The sequence below is a fragment of the Rhinopithecus roxellana genome, chromosome 3 (assembly GCF_007565055.1).
Source record: "Rhinopithecus roxellana isolate Shanxi Qingling chromosome 3, ASM756505v1, whole genome shotgun sequence".
NCBI classification, from domain to species: domain Eukaryota; kingdom Metazoa; phylum Chordata; class Mammalia; order Primates; family Cercopithecidae; genus Rhinopithecus; species Rhinopithecus roxellana.
The window spans coordinates 69,360,979-69,386,241 of NC_044551.1; the positions used below are offsets into that span (position 1 = coordinate 69,360,979).

Sequence of the window (25,263 nt, forward strand, 5' to 3'; positions counted from 1 at the left end):
ATTCTCCTGCCTCAGCCTCCTGAGTAGTTAGGATTACAAACACGTGCCACCACATCCAGCTAATTTTTGTATTTTTAGTCGAGACAGGATTTTGCCATGTTGGTCAGGCTGGTCTCAAACTCCTGACCTCGTGATCCACATGCCTCAGCCTCCCAAAGTGCTGGGATTACAGGTGTAAACCACACCCGGCCTAATGTTTTCTTCTTAATCAGCTTTAACATCAGGAGACTCAAAATCCACATCTGAGGGGTTCTTACTCCCCTTCAGGGGCTGTTAGGAAACACAGTGAAAATGGTTTGGGCGTACAGAAAATGCTCTGTGAGTGGGATGAGCCAACGGAAATGTTCTCATGCTGCAAAACACTCAGCGGTAGATGAAGGGTGGTTTGGGTATCATAATGACTGATTCCCTGCTCGTGGCTATCCCATTCACTTGACTTCTTAACGTGGTTTATCTCCCACTTGAAATGTTTTACCTTTCTTCCCATTTAAAATTTACTCCACACACATTCATGAAGCATTTTACAAATGCTGCAGCCTCCATAAGACTGGATGCTGACACACTTCTAAAGAGGCACAGACTCCGTAAGACTGTAGATGCCGATACACTTCTCAAGAGGCACCATTTCCTTTCTTTCCCCTAGCAAGCCTTGTCCCCTCACTGGATACACAGGAAACAGTCCTGACAGAGCATCTGCCATATATCTTCATGCTTCATTCCCTTCCTTGTCCTCATTGCATGTGTGATCTGAGTTATGCATGGCTGCTATTGTCTAGCTGAGGTTGTTAATTCATTCAGTATTGAGGCCCTCCAGTTAGCTGTGCTAGGTGCCTAAGAAGGAAGTCACAGTGCTGTTAACCATAGACTCCAGGTCCTGCATCTCCTTCCTCTGCAGGGCGAGGAGATGTTTGCATCTGAAAAGGTGAACAGGGGCCAGGTGAGTGGTGCAAGGGACATTCACTCTGGCTGCACTTATTTGTGGTAATTCCTTTTTGGTTTTTAAGATCACAAACTTCTGGAGCTACCAGTTGCAACATTGACTAGCTGTGGGAGAAGTCACTTTGGCATTCAGGGCTTGTTTATGGGGTGGAAATAATAGTAGTGACAGTAATAAAAATGTTTGTCATGTGTGCCTCCTGGTGAACCCGGAGGGGAGCTCATGGGAAATCATGGCTGTGAGCGTGATCTATGTGAATCTATAGGCATTGGCTAATGTCAGTGACTACTACACTCTGAGATTCTGCTTTAATATTACAAACACCAACTTCAAAAGCCCTTTTGGCTTCTTTGCCGGAGAGTATCAGGTATAAGGTCCCTCCTAGAGCTTGCATCTAAGGTCTGCCCAGAAAGGATCATTTCCTCAGCCTTGGCTTGGGTCAAATGATGGCATTCTCACTGGCCGTGCCCTGGCTTTGTCACTAACTGTTAGGCAGTTTCAGAGATCGTGTTGCACGTTACTTCACCCCCTTTCTGCTGACTGGCTGCCTCCTGGGTCCAGCTTCCTGCAGTTCGTAGATGTTTCTGAAAACTGCTTATGGGTGACCTTGAGTAAACAATTAAAAGTCACTGTATTTTCTGTTAGAATTAAAAAATCGACCTTGCCAAGAAAGCTTGTGACCTTGTAAAGATTGGGAAAACTCCACTTGTCATAAACTTAACCAGTTTCCAACGCATGTACTAAAGCAAAGCTTTGGACCACTTTGCCTTATCAAAAAGCCATGAAACTTTCATTCTGTCTTAGCCTCACCACTAACTAGTGGCATCATTTTGTACATCGTCGAGCCTTTTGGATTCCTTGACCTCACTCACCAGACCTGGAGGGCCCCGGCCAGTTTTTGGCATTTAATTTTGACTTTTTGATGACAGAATTGGTTTCCAAGGGTGTTTGAGATTCCCTATGGGATTGTGTTCTCTACAATCAAATTTCTATTGCATTAAGATGAGTGCAATTTAGAGGCAACACATCACAGGGTTTACTTAGCCTGGAACAGAGCTGGACGCATGGTTGCTCCTCAGTAATTAGCTAAATAAGATGCTATTTACATCAGAAGCTGTAAATGACTGAGAACATTGGTGTTGCAATAAAGATTATACTTGTTCTACCTTAAAGTACTAAAATCCTAATCGTGATTATAGGTTCATTCTCTAATTGGTCAGTGACTTTTTAATTTTACCTGCCATAATAACTGCTAGCAACTACTGGGTACAAAAAATATGCTGGTTATTGAACAAATGTACTTGTTATTCCTTCTGCAAGGTCATTGTTATTATTCCCATTTTGTAGATCAAGAAACTACGTCTGAGAGAGGTTGCATAATGTCTCAGGGTCTCCCTGCTAGTGGCTGAGCTTGAATTCAAACTCAAATCTACGTGTCACTAAAGCCCCCTCTCTCTAGAGCCATGTATCCCCTGATGTGGTATGTGGCCTGTAGATTAGTACTGGATCAGTTTATAATGTTAAAGTACATTTGTTGCCTTAAGTCTTTTCTCCACATAAGCTAAATATTTTTCATAATTTTTCTGTACTCATGTACTTAGCCCTTTACATCATGTGTGGTTGATGTATTACTTGGTGAGACTATGACTTGTCTAATTGTTTGGTGAGAATCTGACTGTCTACACAACAAAAGAACTCCTTGAGAAGAGGAGCTACTATTTGTACATTTGCATTCCAGCGCTAGTTGCGGTGATGAACTCTTGCTATAGTACGTTACAAAAATATGTCATTGATTTGTATGTTGAGTATAGTTGCTTTATTATTTTCACCTGCCGAATTTGCAGAATTTGTCATTCCTCATTCGTTCAACAAAGCTATACTGAGTTCCTGCAGTGTTAGTCACTGGGCATATAGTAATCAATGTAAACCATCAAGTATTATTATACTTGAAGGGGTGTGACCTGGAAAATCACTGATATGTTATTCCAGAAGGAATAAAAGTGAAGATGAACTAAAGGCATATACTTTAAAATAATGGACTTTTTAATAATCATTGTAGCACAACCAGAAATTTTTGCTAATGAATTATCCAATTAACTTTTCTGAAGCCTAAAATAATTATGCTATCATTTCTTTTGCATATTAATAACTTCTGTTTGTATTAATCCTTGATGCATTTACATCTCTGCCCAAATGATATGACATTCCTATCTAGCAGGGAAGGATATTTATTAGCTTATTCTTCTCTAGATTGATACTACTGATTCTTTCAGGAAAAGAGAGTAATTCCTAAAGTTAAAACTCAGGCTAACAGTGTTCTCACAAAACATCTTGTAATAGCTTCACGTGCTATAGGGAATCTTTTTTGTTTAAAAAGTGCTCCCTTTCTATAATCACTTTTTGGCTGTGGAATTCCTGAAACATTTTGTTTTGGTTATTCTGAAAAATTCTGAATCTTCCCTAATACCTTTAGTAATAAAATAGGACCTGATAAAAATCATGAAGTGTCTTTGAATCTGACTGAATATCTAGACTTAATGAGTGTTTAAGGCTCCATGTCAACTGCAAAGACACCTGGTGAAGCACGTTTGTGTACTTCTCAAAAAAACCCTGTCCTGTTCCATACTTTAATCAATGACTAAACAACGTAGAAAGCATCTACATAGTGTTTTCATATGACATAAGCTCAAAAAGGATGACTTCCACTACATATGCCTGCGATCATGATTAGAATGACTTCAATAGGCTGAAATGCTGGATGGAAACCAACAAGATGAAGTTGAGCAAGGAATAAGTGTACATTTCTGCTTTTAGATTCAAAAGGCAATTGCGCAATTACAGGATGGGGAGCAACTGAGCTTGGCAGCAGTTCATGTGACTAAAGGCTTAATGTGAACCAACAGTAGGAAGTGGTGGCTAAAAAAGAATGAATATAGCTGTGTGCTTCCTCAGTAAAAATATTAATAGTCACTGTACTCTGCACTGACCACACTGAATTGGGAATAATTTGTTTCATTCTGAGCACCTTCAGGAGAGGCTTTGACAAAGCAGAGTAGCTACTAAGAGGGTGTTGAATCCAATCCAAGATACATTTATTAGACTCCTGTTTGGGGCAGACAATGTGCTAACCAGGGCAGGAAATAAAGATACAAAGAGACATTGCCAGTCTCTAGGCCCAAGGAGTTGAAAATTTAAATAGAGAGCCAGACAGGTACACGCATGACTGTAAAACAAAGCACCCCCCCATGAAACCAAGAAGCACAAAGAAAGTGTTGTGGGAATTCAGGGGCTGGGCTAGTGGTCAGATTTCCACAGGAAATGAGAACGAGAGCAGAGGAAGCCTTAAGAGCAAAGAGACAGAGACAGGAAAACCCAAGGCATGTCTAGGGAATACTGAGAAGTCTGGGTTGCCTGGCAGAATAGGGTAGACCTGTGTAGGAAATGAAGCTTAAAAAAGATTTCGGCCAGAGTGAGAGGACATTAACCGGTAGGCAGTGGGAGGCATTACAGGTTGGTGAGCATCTGGAAATAATGACACATGAGGATCAGTTGGAGAAATGATGCTTATTGAGTCTATAGAAAAGAAGACCAAAGTCCCCTGGTAAACATATATCAGACTTGCTTTGGGTTCCTCCAGAAACAAAAGTGTATCTCAAAGGGAAAGGGTTAAAAGGAATGAGATTTTAGATTTCTAAGCAGTTTTTGTTGTTGTTGTTGTTTGTTTGTTTGTTTGTTTAATCAAAGCTGCCCAATGGTGAAGACTTACCGTAGAAGATTGTGAGGACCATTGCGGTGGGACTCAGAGAAAGTTTGGTAACTGACACTCTAAATAGAGTTGGCGGAGGAATGCTGCATGTTCACTAAGTGGCCTGGGCATTCTAGGGATTACCCATGGCCTTTGCAATGTGTAATTATTCATGGTTGAGGTTTTTTTCTTTCTTCTCTGACTTCAGACATCCATTAGTGTGTCATTTTCTGAATAAAGCCACCATGTTATGACTCTCCAGTTCAATGAGAGATGTCAAACTAACTCCAGTGCAGGTCCCAGGGCTGTGACAGTAGCCACTCACCATGACTGTGGCACTTTACAACTTACCCATTTTTTTTTTTTTTTTTACTGTGATATATGGCTTCCTTTCAAACATGATTTTAAGGAGATTACTGTCACAATTCCACATTGGATAGATCAAATGCAAATCAATGATTGACACCAGTCTAGTGTGAAGAAGAATTTGTTTTACAGAAAATCTCCAAGGCAGCAAGCATAGTGATCAAACAGTGGGCTCTGTAGTTGGAGAGACTTCAGATGCCAGCAATGCCACTTATTAGCTGTGTGATCCTGAGTGAGGGACTTAACGTCCCTGTTTCCTAATCCATAAATGCAGAGTGACCATAGTTAGCCCCCACCTTGAAGGGTTGTTAGGAGGGTAAAGGAGGTGAAGCACTCAGCACAGTGCCTGGCAGTAGGCTCTAATTTGACTGAGTTCTTATGGTTTACAGTGGTGTTTGTATGGTTTTCAGAGCTAAAAATACTTTTTTAAAAACAAAAATAAAAACATCACTGTCATCACACGCCACATAATCTTAAGGCATCACATATGTTAACTTACTGAATTCTTAAAAACATCCATTTGCCAAGAGAGTGAGGGGTTACATACCTTGACCAGTCACAAGCTAATAAGTGGGAAAGCCAGGATTCAAGCCAAGCAGCCCTAGGGTTCACGCTGATGACAACCATTTCCTTCCAATTCCTACCAACACATTTCCGTTTTCCTCTGATTCCATTCCAAATCACTCTGCTGGATAATTTGATGTGTTTTATTTGTTTAGGCCAGTTTCACAATTTTTTTTAAGTTTTATTGACTCTAGAAAATGTATCAAAGGCTTAACGTTTATGTCCTTTGCCAGAGTATCAAGAAGGTCCTTAATAAATGTTGAAAGAGTGCAGGAATAAGTAAAAAAGTTTTAATTGTAGGAGTAACTAATAGTCACTTTTAAAAGAAACACGTTATCCTGAATGTCACTTAACTACCTTACCAACTCATTCCATTATTTGTGATGAGCCATAGTCCTTTGAATCCTTCATTTAAAAATAATGGTTTTGTATCTGACTTCTCTTTACCTTATGTATAGGTATTCTATTCCATACTTCTTTTTAACAACAATGTCCCCAGTTCTATCACTCGCTGTCTTTTTAAATCATTTCGTGTGACTATATTTTACTCAAATGTATCCATCCACCAATTGTGTTTGTTCCAAACCCTGGTGACTGTATCTTCATCACTCACTCTATTCCTAAATTCCAGATTAAACAATTATTTTACCAACCCGTCTCATGCAACTCAGGTCAACCAAATGTTACTTCCACATCCTTTCTCTATACGCCTTCCTAGACCCCTGAAATCTATTCAGGATAAGTGAAGTTTGCTATAAGGGACTGTCCACAATTTTCTTTCATAATTTTTGGGATTCCTAAATATCCCTTGATTAAAAAAAAAAAAAAACATCAGAATATGAAGCTGAGAAGAAACAATGCGCATAGGTATTACAAAACTAAAGTAGAATGTGCAGAAACAACTCCCTCCTAGAGAAGGAAGAAAGCTATAAAAGTGTTGTGCCACTACTTGTGGAATATATCACCAATTATTCAATTCCATTGCTGCCCTTGGGCCTGGGGGCAAAAAATGTAGCTTTTCCTGTTGCAAGTGAAGAATGTTCTCTTACAATGGTAACCAGAAATGAGGGAAGACGACCAATTCTAGAGTTTACTATGACAGTGTTTTCACTCTATGTAGTGACACGGCTTTATTGTTTAACTCTGGTAGCTGAAAGAATAATCTCCCACTCCCTAGGTGAAACTGTTCTTTTGTAGGAACTATTCCTTTAGATAAGAGCAACCGATGAGCTCTTAAATGCTGAGAAAACTAATCAGAACTGAAAGGGGGTGCAGTTGGCCACAGCCCAAGAAATATGCTGACTAAGATAAAAGCCCCTTCTTAACTTTTCTCCATCCCATCTTCCTTTGCTTTCTTGTCTCCCTTCCATCTTCCTTTGCTTTCTTGTCTCCCTTCCTTTCTCTATGTTTTCTCTTTTCTCTTTCTCCTCTTGTAATTCTCTCAACTCTGTCTCCGCAATCTTCCCTTTCTCCTCTCCTCAGCCCCAGCTCTATCACCAAAGATTTCATTTTGCCCACTCCCTTTATGGCCAAAGTGTGGACCTGAATTTTTAAAATTTATTTTCTTATATAGTAGATAAGATTCACATCGCTGGATTTAATTTTAAAAATAGACAAAGTGGTGGCTCACGCCTGTAATCTCAGCACTTTGGGAGGTCCAGGAGGGCGGATCACCTGAGGTCAGGAGTGCGAAACCAGACTAGCCAACGTGGTGAAACCCCGTCTCTACTAAAAATACAAAAATTAGCCAAGCATGGTAGTGGGCAACTGTAATCCCAGCTACTTGGGAGGCTGAGGCAGGAGAATCACTTGAACCTGGGAGGCAGAGGTTGTAGTCGGCTGAGATCACACCACTCCAGCCTGGGCAACAGAGAGACACTCCATCTCAAAGAAAAAGAAAATAGAAAATAGATAAGGCGAACATGTTTTATTCCCTAGTTGCTTTTTTCTTTAAAGAAATACATCTATTTGAAAAATCTTAATTTCAGTTTCAAGCAACAAACTTAACCTCAGTCCATTTCAGAGTGCTAAGGTTGGATTCTGGTTCCAGAATCTTTGCAGAGTGTGGGTGAGCACAGGTGCGTGTGGCCCTTTTGGCCACAAGAATCTGCTGCTTCCCAGACTCATGGTTGGGCCTGGAGTCACCCTCCTGCTTCGGCTGTTCTTTGGCAAAGCAGGGCCAGATTGCATTGGTCTTTAACATTCATATATTGCTTCCAACTTCTATGAGGCTTTCATTTCAATTCCTTTTCTTCTGTGAGGGACAGGCCTTCCATGGGAAGAAAGGGCACCCCTTGAGTCTGACATGCTCTGCAGTCAACTTGAGAAGTCCTTTGGTTAATTTTGGACAGGTCAAGCCTGGTTGTGGAATTCAGTCCCATTTAGCATTCTGCCAGCTAGGAAACGTGCTATCTCGATCATCTTCCCAAGACAGTCATGCGGGAAGGTCTTTTCCCTAACAAGGAACACAATCCAGAGTAAAGACGGCTTTTGTGGAAACTGCAAACTACTCATCCAGTGGTCAGTTGTAAATCATGATTCTTTTGGGATAAAAAGGGAGACAGGCTGAGGCTCTGGCCCTCAAAGAACTTCCTCTCATTAAACCAAAGCAATTTGCTTCTCTCCCCAGGCTCTTTCTGTGCGTGAATTCACCTACTTTTCCCGCCACCATCAGCGCTCCTGGTGCTGCTGGTGAATGGGCATCACGGGGAGACAGGGCTTTCCACGTGATAGAGGTTTCTTTCCAAACCCAGGCTTTACAGGTAGATCCAAGGGTGGCTTTCGTCAGCCTGTTGCCCCCACTGCCCAACACACACTTTGCTTTTTGCTGCTATTTTCTGTGGTCCTGGGTTTCTAAATCTTGGCAAGAGGACAGTCATTCCTTTGTGCTCGGCTGTTACAATGAGGTAGCCAAAGAAAGGGTCTTGGTCTGAGGCTGTCAGCTGTTACTAATCACGACTCCCCGGCCCATGGTGGGTCTCGCTCGCCTCTCCCTCTTGCTCTGCTTAGCACACATAAAGAAGATGAATTACTCTCTAGTTCCTCTTCAAAAAAGCATATTGTGCGGCACATTCCAATACTGTGAGCGAAGGATGGGCTCATGTGAAGGGTAAATGGGTATCCAAATCGCCTCGCAGCGGGGCTCGAGCCGGCAGCTGTGGCCTCTGAGAAGTGAATTTCAGAGCTGCGCCCTCTGAGACTTTCCGGCGACCTTGCTGAGAGGGAGAGGAAGTCCCTGCGGTGGGCTCTCTGGCAAACCACATAACTGGAAAGATCACAGGGCTGTATTAAGCTGTCGTGAGAGTCAACTGAATGGTCAAGACCAGCGTAGAAAGAAATAAAGCTTGACCACTCAGAGGCCACCACGGGCTGCTTACCCGGGAGAGGCAGTCTTCACCCCAAAGGTTAAGCCAAAGGGCGCTGAAAGTTCTTTGATGTTAGAAGTAGCAGTGGTGAAAGTTGTGCCTCAGTTTCCTCTCATTGCTTCCGAATTAAAGTTCATCCTCAAAAGACGACTGTAGCCAGAGAAAAGTTATTGTCTGCTTAGTCCTATCAGACCCAGGATACGTGATTTATTTGACTTTTTCTGTCACTAATAACATTGTCTTCGCCACTGATTTTTTTCCACTTAATCTTTCAAAAGAGAATGTTTCTCTTTTGCTTTTCTGCACTTCGTTTTCTTTTCTTTTCTTTTCTTTTTTTTTTTTTTTTTTTGTTGTTGTTGTTGTTGTTTCTTGTTTTGTTGTTTTTGGTTTTGTTTTTTGAGATGGAATCTCGCTTTCTCCCCCAGGTTGGAGTGCAGTGGCACGATCTCTGCTCCCTGCAACCTCCGTCTCCCAGGTTCGAGCAATTCTCCTGCCTCAGCCTCTCGGGTAGCTGGGATTACAGGCATATGCCACCACGACCGGCTTTTTTTTTTTTTTTTTTTTTTAGTAGAGACAGGTTTCCCCATGTTGGCCAGGCTGGTCCCGAACCCCCGACCTCAGGTGATCCACCTGCCTCAGCCTCCCAAAGTGCTGGGATTACAGGGGTGAGTCACAGCGCCCGGCCCTGCACTTCGTTTTCTTAACGAACACTAGAGCTCGAAGAAAAAGACGTGTTGACAAGTTTTAACGGTCAAATTTAAAAATCAGTTTCCCTGATAAATTATGTACCATCACATGTGGCAAATCTGTAAGGAACACTTGGTGTTTTCATGCAATGTAACCTTATAAGGCTAACCCGTGTTATAGGCTAGTAAAATGTCATTTGTGATATTATAAACAGCCATAATGAGAAGGAACCTTTGACCAGGGTGAAAACCCATGTGAAAATGCCTGTGACTGTGAATTCTGCAAAATAGTTCTCCACTCTTCATGGAGGTGGTTTCATTCTCTTCACCAAGAATCACTGATAAAAGTAAATTGCCTTCTTTGCTCAAAATCCCATAAAGTGAACCTTTCTAAAATGTATTCCCTTGTTATGATGTCCATAAAACTTCTGTTCAAGTGAAATGACCCAATACCAGAGATCAGTATCCTCATTCTGTGGTCTCCACTAGTGAGATGAAGCAAGTTCTTGGGTATGGTGGGCAGTCCAAGATCATAGGAAGCAAAGATGGTAGGAAGGGAAGACAATACATAGTTCATGGTTCCCTTTTGTTGTTGTTGTTGTTGTTGTTTTCAGACGGAGTTTCACTCTTTTTTGCCCAGGCTGGAGTGCAATGGCATGATCTCAGCTCACTGCAAACTCTGCCTCCCAGGTTCAAGGGATTCTCCTGCCTCAGCCTCCCGAGTAGCCAGGATTACAGGCGTGCACCACCACACCTAACTAATTTTGTGTTTTTACTAGAGACAGGGTTTCACTATGTTGGCCAAGCTGGTCTCGAACTCCTGACCTCAGGTGATCCACACTCCTCAGTCTCCCAAAGTGCTGGGATTACAAGTGTGAGCCACCATGCCCAGCCCATGGTTCCTTTTTAAAGCCTCTACTATTAACCAATGGGGGCTTATGCCAGTGTTTGCAAACTTTTTTGTTTTTCTTAACCAGAAACTACAATAATAAATATATTTTGTATTGCAATCTGGCACTCACACACATACACACAAGGAGCTGAAAAACATTCTCACAAAACAATACTTACCTTTACCACATGTGACCTACTGTGATATTTACTATTCTCCTTGATTAATTGATGAAAATACTAGTTATGACCTACTAAATTGACTTCATAAAGGCACACATTTAGACCACAGGCCTCTCTTTCATTCCCTTCTCTGTATTTTTGTTTTCATTTATTCACTCATTCACCTGTTAACATATGGACAGATAGAGCTATAGCAGTTACTTCTATAGGCCCATCTGCAAGAAGGAAATATGCTAGCAAAAGAGGGAAAATAATATAGGAGTACCAGAGAGAAGGCAAAGGAAGGGAAAGCAATAGGGTGCCCATTCCATGGTGGTGAGTAATAAGTGGAAGTTTTCCAGAACCCTGGGCTTCCTGAGCAGCTTAGGGCCACCTTGCCGGGAACTCATTCCCAGCTCTGGAAATGAAACTCCGGGTAACGCTGGGTTTGCATTGACACTCTTTCCCCACAAGGTTTGTCACTTATTGTTCCAGACAGAATGAACCTCATTATTTTGGATTAATTGGGGTAAGATCAACCAAAATTAGTGAGTCAGAATTAAAGAGTGTTTTCAACAAAAGCAACTTTAGAATTTGTAATTCATATAGTAACCCAATCTAAGTGTTAGAAAAAAAAAAAAGCTTGTGGCCTTTATCCAGCATAGCAACAAAAACACTAATAAGAATGGCTGGTTATTCAAAAAAATGATCACTGAGCCCCTCTATGTGCAGACACTATGCTAGGCACTGAGGCCACTGCAATGAATAAGACAGATGGTCCTGCTCTCTTGGCACTAAAATTCTGGCAGCAGGAGACATGGAATAAACAAAACTGTCCTTTATCAAGGACACACTTTGTACCCTGTAAGTATGTTTTCTCTAATCTTGCAATGTAGGTATTGTAGTTTATTTTCTGCATCAGAAATAAGTCTTAGAGGTGAAATAATGCTTTGTGAGCAGCTTGTTTATTATGTACCTGTTTAATGAGTAATAATAACACCTAACATTTGTTGAATGCTTACCATGTGCTGAACACTACTTTAAGTGCTTTCTATATGGAAGCCCCTTTAATGCCAGTGAAAACCCTATGAGGGAGCTTCTATTTTTCACATTCTACAGAGGAGGAAACTGAGGCTTGGAGAAGCCACATGGTACCAGAGCCAAAAGTAGAATCCAGGTATTCTAACATCAGAGTCTGAACTCTTAACCACTGTGCCACTGTGTCTTTTAGATTACATTCCAAGGTTATCACCGGCTTACTAACTGCGATGCAAAATTGTGACATAATCATTCTTCACTAACAATTTGGTGTTTAACTTTTAAAGATTTGTCTTCAGTTCCAGAACCATTCGAATCGTAGCACTTTGCAGTGTTTTTACAAGCTAGTCTATAAAGGGGCCACAAGAAAATATTTTTGTGCAGAAAAACAATATAGTTCTAGCTAGAGAGAGATTTGAAGTGACTTTCTTTGTGCTCCCTCACCACCCCTCACTGCCTTTCCTGGGTGAGTTTTTTCACCCTCCTCCTCACTCTCTTCCTAGGATGGCAGTGTACCCTGGCCCCAGCAGTGGGCAGCTGCCTAGGACACAGGGGCCCATTTTTCAATCTGTAATTATGAAATATATTATATTTTTAGAGTTTGATTTTCTTATTTAAAAAAACTTGTATTCACATGAATACAGTACATATTAGCGCTCATCCTTGCTTTCGTTGTAAGTTTGCGCATCTTGAAATTCTAGGAGGGTTGAGAACAAGCGGCTTTCATTAGACGCATGTTTGAGAAACTCATTGTGGAGAAGGAGTACATCCAAAATAAAATAAAAACTGAAACAGAACAATTTTCTTGAATCAGCAGTTGCCGTCACTCTTTTCTGTTCCTCCTGGACCTGGTCCAGTGGCCCTGGAAGAACAATGAAACATCATGGGGATAAGTGGGAAGACAATTCAAACCGGAAGACTGCTTCTCTAGATTTCGTGTTTCAAAACCAGAGATGGGAATTGTTGGGGGGAGTACACTGGTACATGTTAATGTCCAAGTCATAGATTTTCAGCAGACGGGAGAATAAAATCCATGCCGATGATGGAAACTTGGGAACTTGGCACATTTTATGTTGTCTTTTAATACTTGATTGAATATGTATTTTATTTATCCAAGAAGTCATATTAATTATTATACCAAAACAGATCTAATTTACAATGCAGTCTTACAGAGTACCACATAAACATTTATGAAACATTCCCTCTCTGCCCCTAAAATCCCATGAATTTGGTGCATATTTGTTGTGACAAACCAATTGCCAAAAGGCTATCTTTATAATTACCCATTTGCTCAAGAAACTCTCTTCCTTTCCTCTGTCTTCCATGTGACTACTGCCTAAAATACTCAGGTGCTTGAAGCAAAGTTTTAATCTTTTGCTTCCTAGAAAGCGTCTTATTCCATCTCCTTCTGATGCTTAACTCATTGTTGAACAGAAGTAGGTTTGGAGAAATGATTGTTTGCTTGGTAAGTGGTTATTTATGGCTAGATTTGCAGAAAAGAAAATAAGACTCAAGTGCTCACAGAAGCCAGCAAATATGCACGGCTCTCCACCCTCCATTAAACATGCTCTGGGCTGTTTTTCTAGGAATGAAGAATTTGCACTGATATTATCAGCTCTCTAGCTAGTCCTTCTTGTGGCCAGTGTTAATCACCTTGATCTTAAAGTAGGTTTAGGGAATGTTGAGTAATTGGACAGAGATTTTTCACAATTATATTCCTCCATAGAATTATCCTCAAGCCAAGTGGCTCATCTGAGCAATTAACTAAAATGCAAGAAAGTTAGAGAAAGTCAGCATGGATAACAAGCAAATAAAACATGGGTGACTCCTGGCTTGTCCATAAAAAGAGAGGTACAGCAGTAAGAATACTGTCTTGGAAATGTGGGTTCAAATCCTGCCACTGCCATTTATTAGCTGTGCAACGCTGGGCAAGTTATTTAACTTCTCTGGTCTCTTGTTTCTTCACCTATAATATAATATCAACAATATCTGCATCATACAATTGTCATGGAATTAAATGACTATTACCATCATTCAAAGATAGGACTTAGTGAGTGAGTCTTTGGACCAGATAAAAGTTAACTCAAAATGTACAAAGCACAAACACAAATGTGTCATTGTAAGTGAAAGAGCCATGATGGTACTTTAACAATAGTACAATATAGTATTTCTTTGGATTTCAGGGGGGTCTTGGTTCTGTAGGCAGGTTGTTTTCTTATTAAAGATGTCATGATGTCTTGAATTGCGCTAGTTTAGCTAAGCCCAGATCAAATGAAGAAAAAGAAGCTAGTCAAGATCATTATCTTTACCACTTGCTCTGGAATGTGTTTCTCAAATATGTATTTAGATGAATGCATGACTGTCATAACACACTCCCACAATTACCTACATACCAAAGTGACTTTCTGTCTCCCTATCACCCCAGTGCTCTTTTTTCCCATATATTTTAAAGTGATAAGGCTCAATGTAAACTTCCTCCTTCCCAAATATTTAGGGCAGTTCCTGCCAAGCGCCCCGTTCTACAAAGTGATTTAGTACTTTAACCTCGCTCCAGACACTCTGACATCTCTGGTTAGTCTCTGGTGTAAAGGTTAGTCTCTCATATTTCTTGAGGTTGGGGAAAGGAAATGGTCACAGAGTTTAGGTGAGGGTGGGGAAAGTGATGCCCTGCTCATTTGGGGTTTTATCTTCCAGAGTTCTTCCTCCATTTTCCTGATGCCACCAGTATTAAGGCCATTGTGTGTGAACAGATTGTACACATCAGTCCTGCTGTTCCCTGATGACAGTGTACCACCTTGTTCCTGGTGGTCTCATTCGTTTTACAAGCCAGGGTACCTGGAACAGAGGTGGTAGAGGTGGTCAAGTAACTCTGTGTGGGACTTCGATCCTCCTTTAAGGGAAGGACCTACATGGAGATGTGATTAATGAATATACTTCCTTACCTTTCTTGGCCAAAACAATAGCAGCTGTTGTTTTATTATCTTTCAAAAGATAAGGGCCAATATGCAGAGGTGAGGGAGGCCTCTCATTTGATGATTGATTCTCCTTCTGTGCCTTTTGGGAAAAAAAATGCCTTAATGGTTGTCTTCAGCTATTTAGAATTAGAAAGTATGAAGAAAATGCTTTCATATTGGTTTTTACTTTAAACATGTTTTAAAAACCTATAAACTTTATTTTCTAGAGTCAACAGCCCTGTAGCTGTGGGTACTGGGATAACTTTGCCTATCCCTCTCCCCATGGTGTGAGAAAGGACATATAAGCCTCATCCTTTTTTTTTTTTTTTTTTTTTTTGCCACTGTGGTTTCCAGTGCTCTGCCTTGACCACTTAGCACTCTCTCCGAATAGCTGTAGGTCGAGAATAGTGGGCAGGAGCGTCAGAGAAGAGTTGGCGTGAGAACGGAACAGCACCACAAAATAGAACGCGAGAGGGAAAAAAGGCATCTCGGAGGAAGAAAATACTGCCGCCTGGTACTCCCTGGTACCCAGAGATATCCGGCGTATTGTGCTTACACCACTCGCCGGTTCCACAGGGAGAGAGCCGGAAGAATTGCAGGCTTTGGTGGTGACAAGTTCAGGCACTCATGGGAAAGAGAGTGGGCCCCTTCTGAGAGAAATCATTTTGAGCACAGCCAAGCCAAGATATTTTCAGATGTGATTCAGACCTGAGAATGAAACTGCAGGGGGATGGGATGCTTCGGTTGGGAACAGATTAGCCCATTTTTAACATAGTTGAAGTGTTGAAGTGGTGCCATCCTAACAAATGAATACTTAGCCCCTGGTTTCGAGAAAGTGGCCCAGGATAAAAGAGGCTAAGTGCATGGCATCAAAGCCAAAGCTGGCCTCCTTATCTGTGGGAGCTACAGTTGGTTTTCTCAGAGGCAGAAAGTGCACTGAACCTAGTTACATAAGACCCGAGTTCAAGTTCCCACTCCATTCCACTTGGTGTTAAATCCTTTAGACTGTTACTTCATTGCTTTTTAATCTGTATTTTAGGTTGTTCAAAATAAGAACATATGAAATACTAAGGGCTTATGATGAAAATTATAAGTGATATGTTTCAAATACAAATGAAATTATAAAATGAAAGTCATGGCTTCAATTTCCACTTAAGATAATTACCTTTATATTAAGATTTTTGAGCAAACCCAGCCAGTTATCTGGCAATTGTAGACACCATTTTTTATCAGTACTTTACCTTCTAAATATGCAAATATTTAGAGTTCGCACAACCTGTACATATGTTTGTGTGAACAGGGCCACTAACTAAATATTAAACCACCATTAGAATCTGATACTCATTATTGAAATACAGTATAACATTTTAATACATTTGTGGAAACATCATTTTAAATTGTTTAAAAAAACTCAATTAACTGTAATTGGATTACACTATAATTGGATTTCAGTGGTATTGGGGAGGATAAAGAATGAAGAAAAGTGAAGATACAGCTAATAAAACAGAAGAGCTCATATTAATATAGATGATTTAATCTTTTGAGAGTTTTGTGTCCTTTCCAATAGCTTTTCAGCCGAAAATGCATCAAACTGTGTTCCATTAGCTACAGCCATTAGGAAAACCTTAAAAGTCACGCCTCCTTTTTTCTCTAGGATGACACCTTGCCTGAGGCAGACTTTGAAGATGTCCTGAAAATGAGGGAAAGAGGGATGTTTAGCATGAGATGAGGCATCTCAGACCTGTGGGCAAAGGAGAGGAAGACAGGGTACAAGAATGAGAACTGTGCCATGATAATTTTTAAAAATTTTTTGATTGGATGAGATGAAATAACAGAGAAACTATTTGAGAACCTTATAACCCAATGTCTACTTTAAATGCAAATTGAAGATAGATCAGCAGGTGATCAGAATAATAGCTTAAATTGTACATTAAAACATCAAAAAAAAGACTCCCAAATACATATATAAAATAATTCCTTTGAAAGAATTTAATGGCAGTTAATCTGTGTGTGAATCACCACAGTGCTTGAACTTGAAGTAAACTTAGATTATCCCGCCGGAAAAATGTTTTAAGTATTTCTTTACACACACATGCACACAGGCACACTCACACACACAATGCTCACACTCGTAGCTTCCCCAACTAGTAGTAACCTAGGAAAGAATCTGATGCGCTTTCGGACCGTTAGAGAACAGTATTGATTTGGCTATGTGAAATCTACTCCTGGGGCAGAAAATGAGTGACTGCATGTTCACTGACACCGCTGATGCCTCACCATTCTAGCCTCGGCCTTTTCCCTTCACCTTGTAAAATTTGGGGCCAGGTTCTCACAATATGTACGAAATCCCATTGCTGGGTGGGATGAGGGTAGGGGAGTATAAAGGAAATGCTGTTCCCATTGTCTTCCACTGCAGAATTCCCTGGACTGACTTCCTGAAAATCTTCTGTTTGCCTCCACCAGGAATGGCGGCCCTAGATAGTAAGGCATCAGGGAAGATGGGAATGCGAGCTGTAGTCTATTATATGACTACCACCATCATTGCTGTGGTGATTGGCATAATCATTGTCATCATCATCCATCCTGGGAAGGGCACAAAGGAAAACATGCACAGAGAAGGCAAAATTGTACGAGTGACAGCTGCAGATGCCTTCCTGGACTTGATCAGGTATGTCCTTGCAAGCCCGTTCTTTGGGGTGTATTTTCACCATCCAGATCCTCTTACTGGGAAGTTAATCAAACCCTGGAAGGGGTGCCTGACTGAACCAGCCTTGCAAGGCTTGAAATGAAGGTCATATATCTTTACTTCTTTCTTATAGAAACTGAAGAAAGGATCCATTTTCTGATCTTGTATGAGAGAGGCGAAAAGAGCCAGGAGAGGATATGGATTTTGAGAACCTTGCTTTTAGGATTCAGAATCTGGTCACTGAGCTCTCTCAACTATGCAGCTCACCTTGGAATTTTAATAATCTTAAGCTATTTTTCTTAAGTGCTGTTCTTTAAGGCTAGTTTTTATTCAAGTATGCGCTATTCTTTGGACCCTTCTGATTTAGAACTTGTGATCAGTATCATTGCCCACCATGCACAACGCATTATACACAGTTTGGTTCCAGAGGGACTTTAGAGATCATCTTGCCAAACCTGTCCCAAGGTTTTCCTTTCATAATGTTTATGGAGAAAGAATTTGGCAGGCCTGTAATAAAAGAATAAAGGATGGTTTCTTTAGTGTTGTTTTACATACAAACCGTACATTGATTACAAATGAGTCTTATCTGCTACTTGAAGCAGACTTGGTAATAGAATCGGCCTTATGTAGAACTGTGAAGTAAGTCAAAATTCGATCCTGGCACCTTCCTGTTTCCTCTCCCCTACACACTTGCCCTTGCTCAGTCAGGTCCTGGCAGGAAGCATACCACATGCTCAAAAGGAACCTTGAAGAAGGTTTGCCAAGGTGCGGGCAGCCTTAAAGGAACCTACCAAGGATGGTGAGGCCCCAAAGCACTAACAGTAAGAAACTATTTTGTTACCACCCTTAGCTATGAAGGAGCAAAAGAAAGGAGGTGTTACTGGAACCCAGAAAGAGCCATAGCCTCGGGAGAGAAGGGCCTCAGGAACCCTAAATGGAGGAAGGGAGCTGCCACCAAAATCTGTCAAAGAGAGCTCTAGAAGAATATAGACTCCCTCTGCCCTGTGATCTGTCAGTGCATGTCACTAGACAAACCCAATAGGAGTAGGAAGCCAGAGGGCGAGAGAACCCATGTGTTGTGGTCCATAGAGGCCAGGCTCCCAGGGCACAGACAGAATGGAGAGTGAATCTAGAAGGATAAAGGAAAGATATCTCAGCATAGGCTCTAGATCCCCCATCTGCTTAGCATTCCCCCACTGTTTAGTCCCTCCCAGCCTGTCTTCCCAAAGACTAGCTCTTTCCTCCCAGCTTTTCAGCTAACTTACCTGCAGAGTGACTGGGTTGCCAATTCTAGATACCTGTGTAAAGGGCCCATTCCCCATTGATCATCTGAAGGAAATTCCTCCATTGCATCTCATCTGCTGTGGCAGGTAAAGTCAAGAGAGATTTGGGGAGCAGAGGGTACCTTCAGCAGCACCTCTCAATTCCCACCATGGGTGACTTCACACCATCTCTATGTATGTAAACACTGCCCAAGGGGCCTCTTCTTCAAAGTCTTTTTTCAGGGAGTTAATCACAATGATCTGCATGTATCAAGCCACCCTGTAACATTACTCCATGCCAAGCTGACATTCAATAGCTATGTTTTTATTTAGTTCATACAATTAATTAAGGCTTTTCACCATTTCTTCATGAACTTTACCCTCACATCTTTTAGATTAGAAGTATTTTATTATATTACATTTTCTTTCCCTATAATTTTTACTCCTTGTTTGAAGAATTGGAATCTAGTCATCCCCAGTCTGGTTGATCCATCAGAAGACTGTGTTTCTGCCCTGCCTTGCTCCAGTGACAAATGTATCCTGCTCACAACCAATCACTTGGTTTGAGTATTTATCCTGGAATCTTTTGAATGCACATTTCTATCAAGGTTGATAGCAACAACCCCATAGATAGATAGGAAGGAAAAGAAAACAGGATGGTCTAGTAGGAAGAAAGGGACAAGCGTTTATAATATTAAAATATAACTTTGGTAACATGCAACTGCTGGAATCTTGAGCTTGAGGTAACTGCCGGGTCATGTCTCCTTCTCCCACAGTCTTTCATCTTGGAGTCTTAATGATAGTTTAATCCAATCTCCTCTTTAAGAGATAAGTCAACTGAGACATAAATGGGTGCCATGACTCAGCCAGTGTCACACAGCTGATGACAGACTTCTCAGCCAGAGTGTTGTCCCTCACTCTACCCGCTACAAACACAAACACTGCTTTGACACAGTCTCTGAAGAAGTAACAGATCCTGCCACATGGGCTTCAGGTTCAGATTTTGCAGGTCATCTCTCCATTGGCTACCAAAGAGCTGCAGAAGATTTAGCAATTCAGTGCCAAACCCCCATTCCCCAGAATGCCTTTGGGAGATTTTTCTGGAGAACAAAATTCCATAGGCTGACCGTGGCTTTTGATTCAAAACATTTGGTTCCAAGACACATAGCACGATAACCAAAATGACCACTGCTGAACAATACCCTAGCCAGAAAGCTAACGATAAAAGTCATTTCCATTCTTACTTTGATTATTCCTAGCAGCAGAGTTTTTAATAAGATAATGGCTGAATGAAGAACCCCATTGGCTGACAAGAGGATAAATGAGTTGAGTTTGGACTCCCCTGAAAATATAAACAACATGGGCCACACTTAGGGAGGACCATATATTCCTTTTCAAGTCGTAAAATCCACTAACATTTTTCTTTTTCCATTTGTTGCTTGGTTCAATGCGATCTTTACCCTACACACAATGAAACAGAATTTAAGGAGCAAACTTATTACTTGGAAAATTTTGCAAGTGACTATTATTTTCTTTGCAGGAACATGTTCCCTCCAAATCTGGTAGAAGCCTGCTTTAAACAGGTAAACACTCTACAGACATTAACTCACCTTTGAAATTCCTCTATTTTATACCAAACCAAGTGGGACCCTCTTTTCCCCCCTCATTTCTCTGCTATAAGAAACACTTCTCTTGTCAACCAGATTAAAAACACTAGTGATTTCTAGGAATTTTTTTGGGAGGGGATGGTTCTTACCTTGTATTGAAGGCTTAGTAGTTGCCAGACACTGTGTGTCTTGCATACAAATAGCTCATTGAGTCTGCTATTGTTAAGAAGGCTAATCACAAACCCCCACCCCCCTTTCCTATCCCCCAACTCCCTGCTGGCAAAAGCCCATCAACCAAGCAAACACCAATATAAAATATATTTATAACTTGCCTTAAAGAAGATTAGAGAGATTATTCAGATTTCTGGGTTTGATTTAAATATCAATGGACTGGTTTTTTTTTTCAAGTCTACCAAGGACCTAATGGACTCTAAAGGAGAGCCAAAGCAGAAAGGAATGGCATCATCACTTATGGAAATCCTGCTATATGCCAAGCACTAACATTATTTTTAGTCCTCACATAAATGCAATAAATATCATTGTCTTCATTTCACTGATGGGGCAGTTCATCTATATGAACTCAAGACAATTATGTATCATGCACAAATTCTCACAAGTAGTAAGTGGCAGACTCCGAATTCAGATTCACTGTGTTGACTCCAAATTCTGGCTTCTTTCTGCTACTCCATTCTGCTTCCAAGAAAGGAATATTCAGGGTGATGAGACCCCAACCTGGAGACTATAGTGAGGTCCAGCTCCTTTTAGCTCATATACAAGCAACTCTTGGCTCTGTGTTATGGATACAAATACCTTTTACTATTAGAAGATAAAATCAATAAAGTTCACTTTAACCTCACTTGACTATAAGAGCTTTGTTGCCTAAAATATTAAAAGAGAAGCAGACACTCTGGGTTAAATAATACTTCCCAAACATTTCTCCATATGGTGTCAATTCACTCCTGTTGTAATTCCCTAATGCTTCTGCTTAGGATCTGTAAAACAAACCAAACAAAACCCCAACCTAGTAGAAGACTGGGTTTTACACATATAAGTCTCCCTTTGTTTTTTTTTTTTCCTTGTAATAATTTTTAAGACTATTTTTAATATATAATACATGCACACATTGAAACATTCAAACCAAATTCTTTCTTTTAAAATAAATAAGCCTGAGGCCAAAATCTAACTTTCTTTGTTCAAAAACAACTATAACTGTAAATAATAAGCGCCTTTCAATCCAACCAGCCAACTCCAGCACCATGGGGCTGACATTCCAGTAAGTCAACTGGCCGTGGGTGATATCAAAAATGTTGATTTCCAGATCTTTCAGATAGAAAAAGTGCTGACTTGTGCAGATTGATTGTGTTTGATTTGGGTTTGCATTTACAGGATTTTGAAGGGAAAGAAAATGTTTCTCTCCAGGTCTAGTTGGCTTAGACCAGAATGCAAACAAAGTTGCAGTTTCTGTGCATGCTGCAAAGAGAGTCTAAGGGGAATGCCTTAGAGGCATAAGAAAGGCTGATCAGGATTGAAAATCTACCCTGGACAATCCACAAAATGCATAAGAATCCAGTGGAATAAAGAAATTTGAGAGTTGATTGGAATAGATGAATGGGGCCAATTTTTTTTTGCTTGAAATTACCAGTGCTACTAACTATTCAGGAATGTGTCCATAGTATTGACAGCTGGCCATGCCTTTGTTTGGGAACAGTTGTTTCCCAGTGGATAAGAAAGTTTTCCATTAAGCCTTAGTAAAGAAATGACCAAGCACTTCATATACAGCAGCACTTTCTTCCCCTGGATTCTAGATTCACTCACCATCCATATATTATTACTCTCACTGGTGCTTTCCCTACAATTGCTATCACGATCAGGAATTCTACTCTCATTAAAATCACAAAGGGATGAGCTTACTTGTTTCACGTGGCCAGCATCTCCTGACTGGGGCATCTATGCAGAAACTGAATAGATGATGGGAAAAAAGACCATCTCTTGAGTTAGAAGTGAAATCCCACCACAGACTTGGAGAAGGTGAGTTGTCCTCACCAACTATTAATCAGGCACCTATTCTTAAGAATTGATAACATCAAGAATGGCTTGGAGACTGGTTATTTAGGGATTTTTAATTTTTAATACCCACTGAAATCTCTAAACAGGTCTAATCCCTGAAGGGCTTTGTCATTGAGCACCGTTAGCAGAAATTAGTACAATACTTTAAAATTTGCAAGATATTCTCATACATTCTGTTTAATTTGATTATCACAACAACACTGTGAGGTAGAAGCAGCACAGTTGTTCTTGTTTCACAGCTGTGGAATATGAGAGAAAGGATACCAGGTGATTTATCTATTATACCATAGCAAGATCCCCACAGAAAGGAAGAGGACTATTGTGAATATTTGGGTTTATGGTTTAAAACAAAAATCCCATTATAGTCATTTTATTAGGGTTTCAGAAGAAAGCAAAAGCAGATGCATGTGTTCAGTCCAGCATCTTTAGCTGGATATCTCTTTTCTGTTATCATTTGTTATATATTTGAGTGAGTGTGTGCGTGTGTGTGTCTGTGTGTGTGTGTGTCATGATTTGTATGTATTTCAGTATGTGTTTCTGTCTATGTTGAGAAAGCAGTAAGGGTTTGCCACAGATTAAAGAGAGAGAGAAAGAGAGAGAAAGAGACTTTCTATAACACTAGTCTCTGAATACAGAGCAATAAATATCATTTTAGAAAATTTGACAACAGGAAAATATAAAGAAAAAAATAAAAAATCACCTTTAATCCTCATTGTGCTTTTTATTTTTAAGTTTAAAACCAACTATGAGAAGAGAAGCTTTAAAGTGCCCATCCAGGCCAACGAAACGCTTGTGGGTGCTGTGATAAACAACGTGTCTGAGGCCATGGAGACTCTTACCCGAATCACAGAGGAGCTGGTCCCAGTTCCAGGATCTGTGAATGGAGTCAATGCCCTGGGTCTAGTTGTCTTCTCCATGTGCTTCGGTTTTGTGATTGGAAACATGAAGGAACAGGGGCAGGCCCTGAGAGAGTTCTTTGATTCTCTCAACGAAGCCATCATGAGACTCGTAGCAGTAATAATGTGGTATGTATTTCCATTTTCTGTATATGCTATATACAAGATGGTTATTGCCATCAACATGTGTTCTGTACTGAGGAAGGTGTCACGAGTCAGGATGGCCAATTGCAGTGATCTCACTCTGGTAAGCACAGGAAAATCAATGAATCTCTGGGCCTCTAGAGGCCTTGAACCTATCTGCAAGTCTCTCTTAATAAGTTTGCTTCCTTGTTTTCAAAAGCTGTCACCTCCTTTTACCCCAGTGCTGATGGAATCTCATTCCTCATTTCTCCATTTTTTATCTAGTTTTTCACTCAAGACCTGATTATTGAGTGTCTACTATATGCTAAGCATATAGTGCCAGGCACTGTGGATATAGCAATAAAGAAAATATACAAGGATATTCCAGATCTTACACTCTTTTAAGGGAGACAGACAATAAACAAATCAATCAACCATATGCTTTAGTCACAGGTGCTGTGGAAAAATAAAATAAAATAGCAGGTAACTAGGAGAAGGCACAAAATTTGCCTTGGATGGTACAGAAAGGCCTCTGAGGAGGTGACATACTTTGTTAAGACCTGAATGAACAGAGGAAGAAGACATACCAAAGTGCCAGAAGAAGGATCTTTTCAGTAAAGGGAAAAGCAAACAGAGAGGCCCCTTACGCCATCAGGAAAACTGAGGGCTCCTCATCTGTTTCAGCCCTAAGAAAGAATTGTAAATGGCAGTTCTGCTGCAATGTCTAAAGGATTCATAGGAAGTATTATAAAATGCCAAGCCACGATTTATGACAAAATTTGCTTTAATAAAGTTGACAGCAGGAGACAAAGGAAGAGACTATAAACCCAAGAGGAGCATTGACCTTGGAAAGTAAACTTTACCCAACAGGGAGAAAACCCTTTGATTGACTTAGGCTTTGTGTGGAGGTTGCCTCTCTTTCATTCTTTATTTTTAATCCAGTCTCCTCTGTGGCACCTGAAGCAGGAAAGAATCCATTGCTAAGAAAAGCAGTCACTCACCAACATGATTAAAAATGCGCTTGTCTTTAATGCCACCAAAGCCCAGAGAAATCCATTTTTCAGGAATTTGTACAAGATGGATATGAACTTGGGCACAAAGACAGATCAGAATGTGGTCTCCATGGGAGTCCCCACTTGGAAGGCTCCTTTGAAGTCCTGGCAGGAACGAAAGTGGACATTTATCTTCATATTATTAAATGCCTCCACCTTTCACCTCTTTTATGAAAGAAGCCCATTCAAGGCCCCTGAATGAATCTCACATGCAGCTTGTCTAGCAGTACATTCGCCTGCATATTCAACGCTCAGTTCCTATATTTCTGAAAACAGGTATTCCTATGATTTCCTGGCCTGGGTTCTCAAAGGACTTTTGAAAGAAGCATTGTATTTTCCGCTTTGAAACAAGTCCTCCACAGTTCCCAGGAGACCCTTCTCCTTAAGTGTGATTGGCTTCTCTGTGTTTGGTAATGTGAGTTTGGTTGTAGTTTGCTGCACATATGAAACAAAGAGAAGGGAAATCCAGGCAGCGAGGTCTTTAAGCAACCTCTGGGTTATTTCAACTTGTAGAAGTCATTTTGAGTCTCAGTTGCTTTTTCTTGCGTTGTCTGCAGGAGGAAAGCTCACAAATGGCAGTAGCAGCCTGTGGGGAACAATGATTTCATTAGAACACCTATAACCTGATTGCGGTAGTACATACATGCACATTATTAAGTTTAATCATGAATTTACTTTATGGACATCTTCTATTTATGGCAAGCAGTACTAGATTTTCATTTGCACTACAACATAAAATTTTCTCTTAAAGTAAATTTACTCAAGTAAAAAAGGTGATTTGAAGAATAATACTAAGTAATCTTGTAAGTGGTATGTAGATATGGAAAGGCAATAATAAAAGTAGCCCTTGAAAAAGAGAACT

At 40.6% G+C, this 25,263-nt stretch overlaps 1 protein-coding gene across 2 annotated transcripts in view; it reads left to right on the top strand.

The window, feature by feature from the left end:
* SLC1A3 (solute carrier family 1 member 3) overlaps nucleotides 1–25,263 on the top strand; it is an 84,009-nt gene that overhangs the window by 49,207 nt on the left and 9,539 nt on the right. For both annotated transcript variants that reach the window (XM_010373374.2, XM_010373378.1), the window contains 3 exons: nucleotides 17,172–17,376; nucleotides 20,197–20,239; nucleotides 23,063–23,355. In XM_010373374.2, the coding sequence (XP_010371676.1) occupies nucleotides 17,172–17,376; nucleotides 20,197–20,239; nucleotides 23,063–23,355 (541 nt within the window). The remainder of the gene's footprint in view (nucleotides 1–17,171; nucleotides 17,377–20,196; nucleotides 20,240–23,062; nucleotides 23,356–25,263) is intronic.